General features: G+C 33.5%; 1 protein-coding gene across 1 annotated transcript in view; it reads right to left on the bottom strand.

Annotated features, from left to right (window-relative positions):
• Window positions 1-830: 830 nt before the first annotated feature.
• The window catches only part of LOC308502793 (ovostatin homolog 2-like), a 39,318-nt gene continuing 26,954 nt past the window's right edge, over window positions 831-13,194 (bottom strand). Inside the window, exons 23-36 of the mRNA XM_081061086.1 lie at window positions 12,852-12,935; window positions 11,961-12,137; window positions 11,095-11,176; window positions 10,335-10,491; window positions 8,395-8,469; window positions 7,365-7,530; window positions 5,992-6,203; window positions 4,794-5,003; window positions 4,226-4,350; window positions 3,059-3,149; window positions 2,621-2,689; window positions 1,910-2,012; window positions 1,141-1,210; window positions 831-966 (exon numbers count right to left, since the gene is read on the bottom strand). Coding sequence (XP_080917212.1) covers window positions 1,158-1,210; window positions 1,910-2,012; window positions 2,621-2,689; window positions 3,059-3,149; window positions 4,226-4,350; window positions 4,794-5,003; window positions 5,992-6,203; window positions 7,365-7,530; window positions 8,395-8,469; window positions 10,335-10,491; window positions 11,095-11,176; window positions 11,961-12,137; window positions 12,852-12,935 — 1,604 coding nt within the window. The 3' untranslated portion in view covers window positions 831-966; window positions 1,141-1,157. The remainder of the gene's footprint in view (window positions 967-1,140; window positions 1,211-1,909; window positions 2,013-2,620; window positions 2,690-3,058; window positions 3,150-4,225; window positions 4,351-4,793; window positions 5,004-5,991; window positions 6,204-7,364; window positions 7,531-8,394; window positions 8,470-10,334; window positions 10,492-11,094; window positions 11,177-11,960; window positions 12,138-12,851; window positions 12,936-13,194) is intronic.

Here is a 13,194-nt window from a genome sequence, read left to right on the forward strand (position 1 = left end):
TTCATCTATGATAAACCAATTAATAAACATTTATTAAGGGCCATTTGTAACTTAGGTGTTATTAGCAGTATACATTGGGCAGACAGATTATAAAAATAAATGTCGAGCCATCTTCTGTTAAAACACTGTATTTTAAATTTGTTGACTATTGATAGAGTTTAGGACACTGTGTTTCCAAATTGTTTAACTCCGCAACTGGGCAATTTATCTATGGCTTTTTGTTGTCAGTAGCAGCATCATAGCAGAGGTACATATCTATACATTTAACTGTATTAAAGTTCATAGAGAAATTGTTTTCATTTCTTCCCTCTTCTCAATATTAATTCATTGCTATAATAGTAGTGTTAAGTTAAGCAAATGATAGACATTAAGTATTGCTTATCAATAATAAATGATAAGCTCAGAATAAAATAATTTTTGGAAAGATAAAATGCCTGCAAATTACCCTCTCAATAATGAACATGATCTCAATAAATCTATCAATTAATTTGTGTCTCCATAAGTAATCTCCCCCATTCTTTGATGAACTTTTCCTGACAAGAGGCTGTGTGTTTTGTTGTGTTTTGTGTGTTTATTTTTATTTTCTTGAGCTCACACGAAATCCTCTTCAACTTAAGTCTCTTTCTCTCCCCTTCATCAATCCTGCCTTTCTCTTTTTCTCTGAATGTTAGGGGATTCTTTATTCTGTATGCCCTAATGTCTAAAAGCTTGAATTCAGAATTGACAGCAATAAAGCAAATATTTAGAGTTGCTATAAAATGAAGCCCAGAGTTTTCTAGGATTAAAATTATAAGTGAAGTACTGGAAGAAAAGAAAATCATAGACTCAAATGCAAAATCACAGTATTTAATGGATAATAAAGAAATAAAATGTGAAGAGAAGTCATAGCAGTTTACGGAATATGCATAGTTTTCTTCCATGTTGAACACAGAAGAATGAGTTTGTTCAAAGTAAATTGCTTTCCACCTGGGATTTAAAAACATAGTTTAAACAATAAATAAATATATCTATGTATATATACATGAATATATATATATATACAAACATACATATATACAAACAAATACACACATACATGTATAACGTTTACATGAATGTGTTTTCAATGGTCTGTGATATGTACAAGTTCCTTACCCTTACCTGTGTCTCGTTTTGTCTCACTGAGAAACTGAAACATTGTTGACATTGTAAAAAGCAATGGCATACTCCTCTGGAAAATAAAGGGAAAATTCATCCTTATTAGAGCTCCAATTTGCTATAATCATATTATGTCAGATTATTGTAGATACATTAGGTCTAATCTTTTCAGTAACTTTGCAAGAGAATCAATCACTTCTTTTTTTCTAAATCCAAAAATATCTTATTAAAGCGTAAGGCACTTGATAAATTACATTCAATTAGTAAATGATAGAGCCAGAATGCCGATACTTCTTGACAAACTGTATGATATTCACCAAGAAATTAATGACACTCACAATCCAAGGAAAATGTTTTCGGTCTCTACAACATCTTAGCAATTGGTTTGAAACCTAATCAATCTACATTTTCCTATAACTTTTCAGAATATTGCCCATTCCCCTTCTCAAATCAAAGTTCATAAAGGTAGTATGAAATGGTAAGTCTTGCCACAACCACAACAACAAAAAACCAGATGCTAAACATAGTTTGTATTTCAAATGAAAGGGGAGCTCTTGCACATTATATCAAAAGGAGTCTAGGTGTTGAAAAACTCTGATAACTGGAGACTGGCACAGTTAGAAAATGTCATGAAGTAGAAAAAATGTAAAGTAAAACCATTTATATTTTAGTCTTTGTAGACAGGATGATTTTGTACAATTTGGTAGTTCAGGGAATCCCTGATATAGATATCATGATCAATAGCTTTAAGGCATGGTTGTTGTTTGCCTACCTTTTTCATAATAATCATAGACCATGACTGGGGCTGGCTGAGTGTTGGACACAAGGTTGCTTTGCTCAACAGAGAAAGTGACACTGTTTGCTGTATCAGAAACCTATAAAGACACAAATTACAAATATATCAGAGCAGATGTGCAAAAAAGAAAAAATGTCACTGAGCAAATTATCTCCAGAAGTTCATGATCTACCCAATTAAATAGATCTAGGATATCAATATTTTACATAATGAAAAAATAATGAGTTAGGTAACAGTATATTGTATAAAAATTCAAGTTCCATTGCTTATATTGAGGTGCAAGGAATTTAGTTGAAAGCAGTAGAGTAATATATGCATTTACGTGCATGGTAATGATGTACACATAGAAAGGATAAGTTTAAAACTCACACCAGGTTTCGCTGCAGTTCAAGTCAAACTATAAAAGAATTATACATCTTCTCTGTGACTAGGTTATGCTAGATGCCATAAGGAATGAAAAATAGGGAAATTATGTTTCTAAACTTGAGATTTATCTAGTCAAGTAGTCAAGGCATACATGAAATAACATTAGAGTTAACAGGGAGAAGATGATCAGTGGGATAGAAGAGCACTGATCATCTTTAATGTCCCATATCTTTGTCATTTCTATCTGTAAGAAATAGGATCGTCCTATTACCCTTAGGAGAAAAGAAAGCCATGGAAGGAAAAAATTATTGCCCAACTTACATTTTCCAAGTAGAAAAGAACATGGTCATTCTTGACTTCAATCTTCATCACTTGGCCACTGTTTTCAAGCTTTGAATACATTGGCAGGGAGGAATGGGAATAAATATTAAAGAGTACCATTCCAGTGTGCAATGCTTCATAATGTTTATTTAACCAATCGTCAGAAATCTATCTTACAGCATGTTCCCTTGTGCCATGATGTTTTCATAAGTACAAGTAGAAACAAAATAAAGAAATAGAGTATAAACTATGGGATGTAATGACTGTTAATTGCTAATTAAGAATACCATTTATCCAGTGTTACAGCAAAAATTAAAATGTGAACTCTGAATAAGTTTGTTTAAATGAAGGATTCCATAGCTTGGTTTTGCTAACCAATTATTTCATCTATATGCTATTACTTTTTCTCTGCTGAAAGATTGGGCTTCTGTTATTTACCTCCTCAATGGATGACATGACTGGAGTAAATCCTGATAGCATTTTTATATCAACAAGAACATTACTGGAGTTATTGTGCATTCCAGTGTATCTGAAGTTTAAAAACAAAACACTAGTTTAGACATCATTTTAGAAAAGTGACATCTTATGGCAAGGGTGGTGGGTACGTAGGTACTAATTGGCTATAAGTCTGGAGGAAACGCAAAGATGAAGAAAAAAACACCTGAAGAAAGCCATTCGCAAACGTCTGAGAATAGGCACAACTAGAATGAAAACAGATGAGATGATACAAAGCAACATAAATTGGAGTAAATAATGAATTATCTGACCTTAGAATCTCCCCAAACCCTGAGATTACCTGAGGTCTCAAAGTCAAAACTTATAAAAAAAGCTTGTAAATTGATAGTACATATACTTAGGGCAGCCATAAATTTGCATACCACTCAGAGGAAATCTTTGTTTAAAAAGCAGGATGTTGGTAGAATCATAGAGTAGAAATGTCCCTCAGAGATCTTCTAGGTCATGTCCCTAAATCTGGATAGCACTGTTGAAACATGATGTTAAGAGTTCCACAATGTATTTAGTTCTGATTTTAGCTCTGGTGTTCATGAGATTATCACTTGGAAATCCTAAGAAAATCCTTCAAACTAATTTTACTCAGTGTTTCTTCACATATTAACTAAGGCTAAAACTCTTTGGCATCTATATATTATACTTGTTTTTCTATTCTGAAAAATAAATATCTAAATGTTTGCTCTGTACCGTTATAAAATAAGCGCTTGTAGGTTTTCTCCTACCAGCCCATCTGTGCTTGTCTTTAGGAGGGAAAATAGTATCTCCATTGTCCAAAATTGACAGTATTTCCACACATACACACAAAAAATGGAAGCATTGCTGGAATATCAGTGTGGCAGAAGCTTGCAAATTATACTTGCATACAGTACAAATTGTACTTGCATAATTCTAGTTCTGACTTAGTTTAAGATTTACTAAACTGTGTTGTCCACACAGAAAGCTATAAATTGACTATGTTATAGTAATTACACAGCAACAAATGAAGTCATTATGGTTAACATCGTTCATATTTTTTTACTGTTTAAAATAATTCTTTTTTGATATATTGCCCTCTCTCTAACCTGGGAGTTGATATTAAAATGGGACACTTACTTGATGGTTACAGTCAGGTCAAAATTACTCTGGAATGTCTCTGAAGAGTTTTTCTTTGCCATTTCCAGGGAAAGGGAAAATCCAGATGCTTTCTTAGGTGATAGCACATTATACCTAAGGGTAGCCTAGAAAAGAACAAATCACAAGAAAATCCATCCATTTATCCTGTAGTAAAAACTAAAGGATTTATTGTTTTTTCTTATTTCCATTAGTAATGCACTTTATTTTAAATCTTTACCATAAAGAAATAACACTAAAAATAATTGTTTAGTTTTCAGAAGATACAAGAATCTTTAACAACATAATTTAACAAAAATATTAGAATACTTTCTAACAGTGACATCCTCAAGAAACTTTTCAGTTACCCAGTTATTGTTCAGAGTAAATCTCTTTTCATTAAATAAACTTGCATTTTCAGCTATCGAGTAGAAAATATTCATGAGAGAAAGAATAGAAATAATCATGGAACTATGCCAAATGGCAAAATAACAGTTCATATATAGCTGAGCAGACAGTCTGACTTTTTATTAGCAAACATTTATCTCCCTCTCAGGTAGATTTCTATTACCTGGATAAATGCACAGCCTTGTCCTTCCACATCTACTGTGTATTGTCCACCAGCTTTTGTTAGTTCTGAACGTTGTACCAGTAAGCGGTTGTCACTGTTAACCTGGAAAATCTCACTGGATTCTTCACTGCTAAAGGTGACATTGTTTTCACCATTAGAGAAGGTTAACTTCATGTAGCTGGTTATGGCAAGAAGACAGACAGCAGTGCCCTGTACAGAACAGTATAAGCAACAATCCAAACTCTGTTATGCTGCAGTATTAGTCATAATTTGACCATGAACTTTAAATCTATTCATAGAAATATTCCTAGGACAGGTCAATAGAAGAACACCAAGAAGCATTATCTTAAAGAACAGGAAAATATATTTGCTTGTGCTAGTTGTTGTTATTTAAATTAATTTTCTTCTACAAATCTTAATCAAATGTTAGTTTTCTAAAGGATTACATGAAGTACAATCTTTTGTTGAAAATAGTGCCAAATCTTTCCTGAAAAATTAAGACGTTATATAATTAGGCTGCTTACGTAATGCTTATGCCCAACTATCTTCAAAGATGGAGAGTCAGAATCTGGAAACGATGTTAGGAGATTTACTAACATATGGTTTTATGGTTTTACTCAGAAACTAAGACTTAAAAAAAGAAAGTAAAGAAGGAAATGAAGATTTTTTTCCCCATGAGAATAAAACTGCATTTCTTTGCATTAAAGATTTTTTTCCTGTTAAAACATACATCATTGTTGTTCATACTCATTTCTTCTCTTATTCATTCATTCCATTTACTTTTGCCAATGTGCAGACCATAGAAATAGAAAATTTCTCCTTGGTTGATTCATAGTTTGACCATAGTATAATCATCAACACTCTGGTGCTTGTGACAACAATCACTTCTAGAGTTACATTGTATTTTTACTATTTAAATGGAGATATAAATCAGGCATAAATTCCTTGAAAAGGGGCTTCGTTTTATTCATTTGTATATAGAGAATTCCTACCGTAGTAGATATATGTATATCAGTTCTGATATACAAGAACTGCCCCAATAGATAATTGTTAACTAAACGTAATAAAATTTATTAACAGCAACCATTCTTCATCTCAGAAGGTATTTTCTATTATTACCTTTGCTGTCTAAATTATTGTACAGTAGTGTCTTTTGCATTAAACGTATTGTTATTGATATCAGACCCATACCAATCACCTGGGTGGAAGAGAAGCCTCCATGGGAATTCATTTGTTGGGCAAGCCACTGCACAATCTTACTAGCATAAGTGAGGTCAGGAGTTTTCTGGGAAATAATAGCCAACAGCACATAGCAAGTCTTCTCAGTCTTAGCAGAAAGTGCCCCAGGAATAAAGAATGGGGATGCTTCTGTCTTGGGTTTCTTTGAGCTTTCCCAATATATCACGTTATCTGAGAAAAAGAAAAAAAATTTCACACAGCCCCTACCTAGAAAAAGAACTGGTTATACATAAGAATGACACAGATTCCATTCTTGGCCTCTGTTATGGGCTGAATTCCTCCCCTCAAAATTCGTACATTCAAGTCCTACTTCCCAGAACCTCAGAATATGACTGTATTTGGAGACAGGGCCTTTAAAAAGGAGATTAAGTTAAAATGAGGCAGTTAAGGTGGGCCCTAATCCAATCTGACTGGTGTTCTTATCAAAAAAGGAAATTTGGACACATGAAAGGGACACCAGCGATGCATAACACAGAAAACAAAGCAGAACAAAACAATGTGAATGTGGAGGGAGAAGATGGCTATCTACAAATCAAGGGCAGAGGTCTCAGAAGAAACCACACCTGCTGACACCTTGATCTTGGAATGCTACCTCCAGAACTATGAAAAAAATAAATTTCTGTTGCTTAAGCCACCCAGTGTATGGTATTTTGTTATGGTAGCCTTAAGAAACTAACATAGCTTTAAAAAGCAACTTCTAAGGTCAAGAATGGTGTGATTAAGTTTCACAAGCAGTTTTTATCATCTATGGCATGGTCACTATGCTTGATTTCCTTTATTTCACTCATTTAAGAAGAAACTAGCAGAAAAGAGAAAGCAGGAAACAGAAAATATATACTGTTCTTTAAAGATAAAGGAACACTCAAAACAGATGAACAAACAAAACAGAAATAGACTCACAGATACTGATGGTTGTCAGATGAGGGGAGGTTTGGGGGCGCTGAGTGAAAAAGTTGAAGGGAATAAGAAGTACAAATTGGTAGTTACAAAATAGTCATGGGGATATAAAGTACAGCATAGGGAATATAGTCAGTAATATGGTAATTACTACGTATGGTGCCAGGTGGGTACTAGACTTACCAGGGTGATCTCTTCATAAATTATGTAAATGTATAACCGCTATGCTGTACATTTGAAATTAATATAAAATAATACTGAATGTTAACTCTAATTGAAAAATAAAGTAAAAAATGATAAAATGTCACTCAGAAATTCCATAAGAAATATAGAATCACGCTAGTGAAAACAGGGTTCCTGTATGATTGTTAAGTAATTTTCATCACTTTCCTCTCAAGCTCATCTCCATTAGCAAAAGTGAATAATAATACTTACTTATTTTTGTAGCATCTTTATCCAGGATCTGGAGTAAGAACTCTACTTTGTCCTGTTTTCCAGCTAATGAAAAAGCATAAGCTAGCATTGCGTGATTATAGCCATTGGTGACACCATTTTCCAATGCTTCCTCTAGGCAGAAGAGCCCATTTCGTAGAGCAGGAAACTAGTCACGAAGAATAATAATATAATATTCTAAAATAATATCTGAACACTTTATAAGTTTCTGAATATTTAAACTAATCATTCCTTATACTGTATATAATATATAACACATCCTTGAAGTATATATTCATATATACAAACCTGTTCTTATATACATATGTGTTATACTTTATAAACATCATTAAAATTAATTTTAATGGATAACTGGTATTTGAGAAATAAAAGTTAGGTAGTATGTACATGGCAGTCTCTATATCTGATCAGTCATTTTCTAGTTAATAATATAAATTTCTTCTATGTGGCAAAGAACATAAATTTATTTTTAGAACTAAGATATTTTACTCTAATGCCTCAGATAGAAGCTTATGTTTCTAAAGATGTTTTTTGAGATATACTAATGACCCTGAAAGTTCCTAGTATCTTCTTTCAGGAATAGATTTTGCAATCAGATAATTTGACCTTTGGATTGGGAGGCAGCCAAGATGAACAACACTTGGGTTGAAATGTTTACACACTGAATTGGTTAGACAAACAGAATACTGGGTTATGATTATACTTAAAGCACGATTTCTTAATCTGAATTTCATGGCTGAAATTCAGGAGATCTGTAAATACCTGAAATGGTATGAAAAACTTGTGTACATGTGCATACATATATTCTCCCTAGGGAAAAAACCCAATAGTGTTCATCAAAGGTTTCTATGAATGCAAAAAAAGTTTGAGTAACACCAAGTTAAAGAGAGGTAATGAATGAAACGTTCTTTTGATGTTTCATCCAGTCTGAGAATTTCAAATTGCTCTGAATTCATGGTCTATTTGATACGCATTCAACTGACTGAAACTAAAAGATGATGGGAATCCTTACAGTGAAATTGAGCCCAGCTTCAAGGAACGCTCCAACAACATAAGCAGTGAGTAAAATGTCCTCTTCATCTCCAACCTAAACACAAAGGAACAATGAGTCATACAGAGTAGTAGACCACAAAAGAACAGCTAGTCTTCTGAAGTGAAACTAGGTATAAAAGAAACACTGGAACAAGTACCATTATTCATAAAACCCCTGAAAATGTATAATTTTTAAATTAAATGGTTAATAACCATACTATCTGAGCAAGGTTCCATCACGATCCAATGTAATAATGAAATAAAATGTACAATTAATCACAAGTATACTAAATGACATATATAATTATATTTATGTAGCCTGGTATTAGCATGAATTCCAAGCAATTCATAGGAAGAGTCATATTTTACTTTATTTGATATTAACTTGGAAAAGTATACAAAGAATTTCTGATAGAACAGAAAGTTGCTGTGGAACTTCCTGAACATCTCTGGCAAAGTATCCTAGGAGGTAACAACAGTCAGGTCTCATAGATTCTTGCAGTGTAAACTTAGAAAAACATTTATAAGTTATGTGGTTTGCAAACTGACACTGCATAAAAATCCCCTACGAAACTTAAACATGAAATCAAGCAGTATCCACACAAGAGATTCTGATTCAAGAAGTCAGGAATGAGACACAGGGAAATGGATTTTAATGGGTGCTCTAGTGTACTGACACAAATAACATTCAGATGGCACTTGGGATCCATTGATCTAGTATAAACCTTTTGTTTTACCTATTTAAGCAAAAGGTGACTGTTCTCTTCTTCAGAAACAAAATTTCTGAGGAGCTCAGTTTTCAAGGTGTAAATCACTACAGATGGTAGACACTAAAATAAGGTGTGGGGACCCAAAGCACACTTAAATTATGGAAAGTTGTATTACTATTCCGCTTCAGTGCAAGTTTTTATTTTTCCCTTGCTTCTTTCTCCATCCCAATACAGCGCGCGCGAGCGCACACCCACACCCACACCCCCTCCCCCCCACACACACACATACACTTATAATTATGGAAAAAAGATTGGGTAAGATCAGACAAACTGAAGCAGTAATCAGTAATCAATAAGAAAGATGTGGAGATATTTTCGAAGAGAACATGAAAAATTCTGAGTTTTCTACATAGGAACAAGTACTCTTCTCTATCAGGTCCTCTGTTGTGAGAAATAGGCTTGGAATAATTTAAAGACATTTTTTTCCACACTACATTAATAGTAAAGCAATTTGAAAACAATTCACATTAAAATTAAATACCATACAGAGTTATGTTTCGCCCATATTTTGAAGTGGATTAGCTTTATATTCCAAAATCCAAGAATAAGAGTGGTGATTATGAAGGAAACAGGAAAAGGCCAGGAAATTTCAGAGGATATCAGGGCATGCTAAAGTATGATCAGGGATTGTATTTCCAGAAGGAAATGATAAAGGATACAGAGGATGGGATGGAGACGGATAGCTATTTGAAAAGAAAGGAAATCAGAAGGAAGGGAGAGTGCCTAGTGATTTACTTAAATATAGACAGGAAAAGGGAAGGAGTGATTACTCTCAAGGACAAAGTTCATCTTATTTACATTCTGACCTAGGGCGAGCTAGGCCCTCAGGCTTTTACTTGAGAGGGTATTGGAAGAGTGCTTCATTGAAACAATGTAAATTACTAGATGCTCTCCCTCCAATTTTCTTGCCATCCTTGAAGAGGAATTAATTATCTATTCAAGGCCCTTTTCTATAACATATTGTCTGGCGCTCCAGGTTTATGTTTCCTCTCTAGGTTTCTTTTCTCTTCCCTATCTCCTATTTCCAGTTTATCTACTGAAAGAGATGGATTCTGTGGAAGGGCTAAAGACAGTAAGGCAGATAATAGAGTCATGAGGAGTTGTATCTAGATTATGGAGGAAGGAAAGCCTACTTCGGTTAATCTCTTACCTCCCAGGCATTGTTGAAAAGCTTGCCATCACTTTTGAAGCAGCCATTACTTTCCTGTTTGCTTGAAAGCCAGATCAAGGTCTGTTGTTGAACTTGTTCATCAATGAAAATATATTTCTTCATTCCCTCTAATGTCTTAAAAGTAAGGGCACTGAGCCTGTAATGCAAATCACCAGTTCGACAACAGTTAGATAAGAAAGATGATGTCAGCTACTCAACAGGTTCATCACCATTGTTCCTTTGGGTGATCGATGTTTCTATTAATAATTTAGCTAATGTTGACTATAATGAGTCTTTGTTGATAGTGGCTCTTTCCTTTGGCAGTAAAATGTTTTGAACAGCAATATGTGAAAACAAAAGTAGGTAATTTCCAGCACGTATGCATACAAAATTCTTGATATATGGTTCATTAGATTATCCACATGTAGAAAGAGAGTGAGTGTAATTAGATGCTTTGATGCCTTCTAGTGTTACTCTCCTGAATCTACATGGGCCTCTGAGACTATGCTGTGGAATTTTCTGTGGAATTAACAAGCTGTGGAAATAGACGGGGTGTCATTAAATTTGCCATGAGACTCGAGGTATAGTGTATTAGAATCGAAATAATCAAATATTTTAGTTTTATCTGATTTACCCTTGTGAATTCACTTTGAAACCCACTTTGCTTTTTAATCCCCACTGAACTCTCTTCCCCTCATTCTCACAGAAGCCCTCCTCAGATCAGTCCTACATTATTTAAAATAAAATTTTCATGTCTCACCATAAGCTTCCTTTCTGATTCCTTTGCCAAAACATACTATATGAGCCATCAGGGTTTTTGAAAGACAACTGCTTTTGATAACCTAAAATACAACATTGTAGGAGGTTATTTTTTTTTTAATCTAAGAAGTTTAAAAAAAGAATGGTGTAGTGCAAGCCGTGTGTTTAGGTGTTAGACAGACATAAATTACTAGGATGATTTCAGTTTAATTTCTGAAACTCAAGTTCTCTATCCATAGTGAGGAAAAATAGTTCCTACCTTATAGGATTTTAATGACAAATACAAGATGACATGTGACTAAGCCTGGCTCAACAATTAGCATTTACTAATTGTTTAATATCTTTTTATTAAGTTTATTTTACTTCAGTGTTATCTTTCTGAAAAACAAACAAATAAAACCCAAAGAAATCATATCCCTGGACTTTTCTTTAACATCACATTTTGTGTGATGTACAAAGTTTATACATCTTTTTTCTACATACAAATCCAATCATTTCATTGCAATGGAACACAATTGAAAGACAAATATAGAAGTTGATAAATAAACCATTTCTAGCTACTAGAATAGCAACAACAAACAAGATAGCTTGGCAAAATATTAGGCATTAAAAAAAACTGACCTTATTATTGGAAAGGTTACAGTTCTAAATTGTGAAACTAAATGACCACAAAGGTATTAAAATCTGAAAAAAACCCCAAAATACCAAAAATAAAACACAAAAACATAGCTTGGACTCAAGAGTACCTCAGTTCAGATCCACTTTTTCCCCATGAGACTATTTTATAAATAACAGCTTTTTGACATCTTGGTATCAGTAACAACTGATTTCATCTATTATGAGCAGAAATTACGTAAATATTCTCACCATTAGATAAGAAAAGAAAAGCCTTAGATTTAACTTCCTCTGTCAATTGTTTGGTAGATTTCAGATAGTCAAGGACATAGGTATCAGACGCTAGAAGGGCAATATTCGGCTCTCCACATCCACAGGGCATTTGGAGAAGATTCTCCAGATTCTGCATTGCAAGTCCTAGAAGATCCCCTAAAAATAGGAAAAGCAGGAAGTTACTATTACTTAAAGTTGGCATTAATGCTGAGATCAGCATTAATAACTATAGATAAGAGACATAGTGCAAGTACAAAATATTTAAAATTTAATCTGAAAGGTGGAAACGGCAATTTTTCATGAATTCTAAAGAGGAGATAGACATGAAGTATGAAGTTAAAGGGGCTTCTGGTATGCAAATCATTTCTACAAATCTCATTACCAGATAGTACGTTTCTTGCTTGTTTGTTTTTTGAGAAACTGACTCTATGAACTGTAAACTGTGATCCATCCCTTCCTAAAAAGTGTTAACGTTAATGATAGCCATAGAAGTTTGACTTTTGTAAAACAGATTTCTCCTATAATTGAGGAAATGCTTAGCATCTTTAATAGGCAAAGATTATTCTGATTCTCCAAAGGGGAATTTAATATTTCAGGTTAATGGGCTATAATAGAACACTTTGTTTTCTAAACACCAATTACCATGTACCAGAGCAAGTGTTTCCCAGAAACAGATTTGAAAAGGGTACTGTAATTTTTTCAGATCCCATATACAAATAAACACAGAGGATAATCCTCAACAATAATAATTCTCTTAAATTGATGGCATGAGAAAAATCTCTCTGTCCTGTTAATTTTAAGGAACTTTTTAAAGACCACCTCAATCAAGATTTTCAAATCATTGTGAAACACACAATTGAACCAACTTACCCACAACAGTGAAAAAGGCCCTGGCTGATCCTTCTACCACACTATGTGGCAAATCTAAAACTACCTGTTTGAAGGCTTTGGTACCTGGAAAGAAAATATTAATAAAATAGATAATGTAATGACTTCCTTTTATAAACAATAGCACAAGTTTTGTGGGACAAACATATTAGGAAATATATTCCATTATTTTTATTTCATAAGTTGCTTTTTAGAAGAGATGAAATGGAGGTTTAGATTTAGCTTGTAATAACAATACATTCACAAAATGATATGTAAATTTCTATGTTAAATAATGACTCCCATTCTCCATTAGTTTATTGCCTAAACTGTTTAAGAATGGAAA

The sequence above is a fragment of the Rhinolophus hipposideros genome (assembly GCF_964194185.1).
Source record: "Rhinolophus hipposideros genome assembly, chromosome: 9".
NCBI classification, from domain to species: Eukaryota; Metazoa; Chordata; class Mammalia; order Chiroptera; family Rhinolophidae; genus Rhinolophus; species Rhinolophus hipposideros.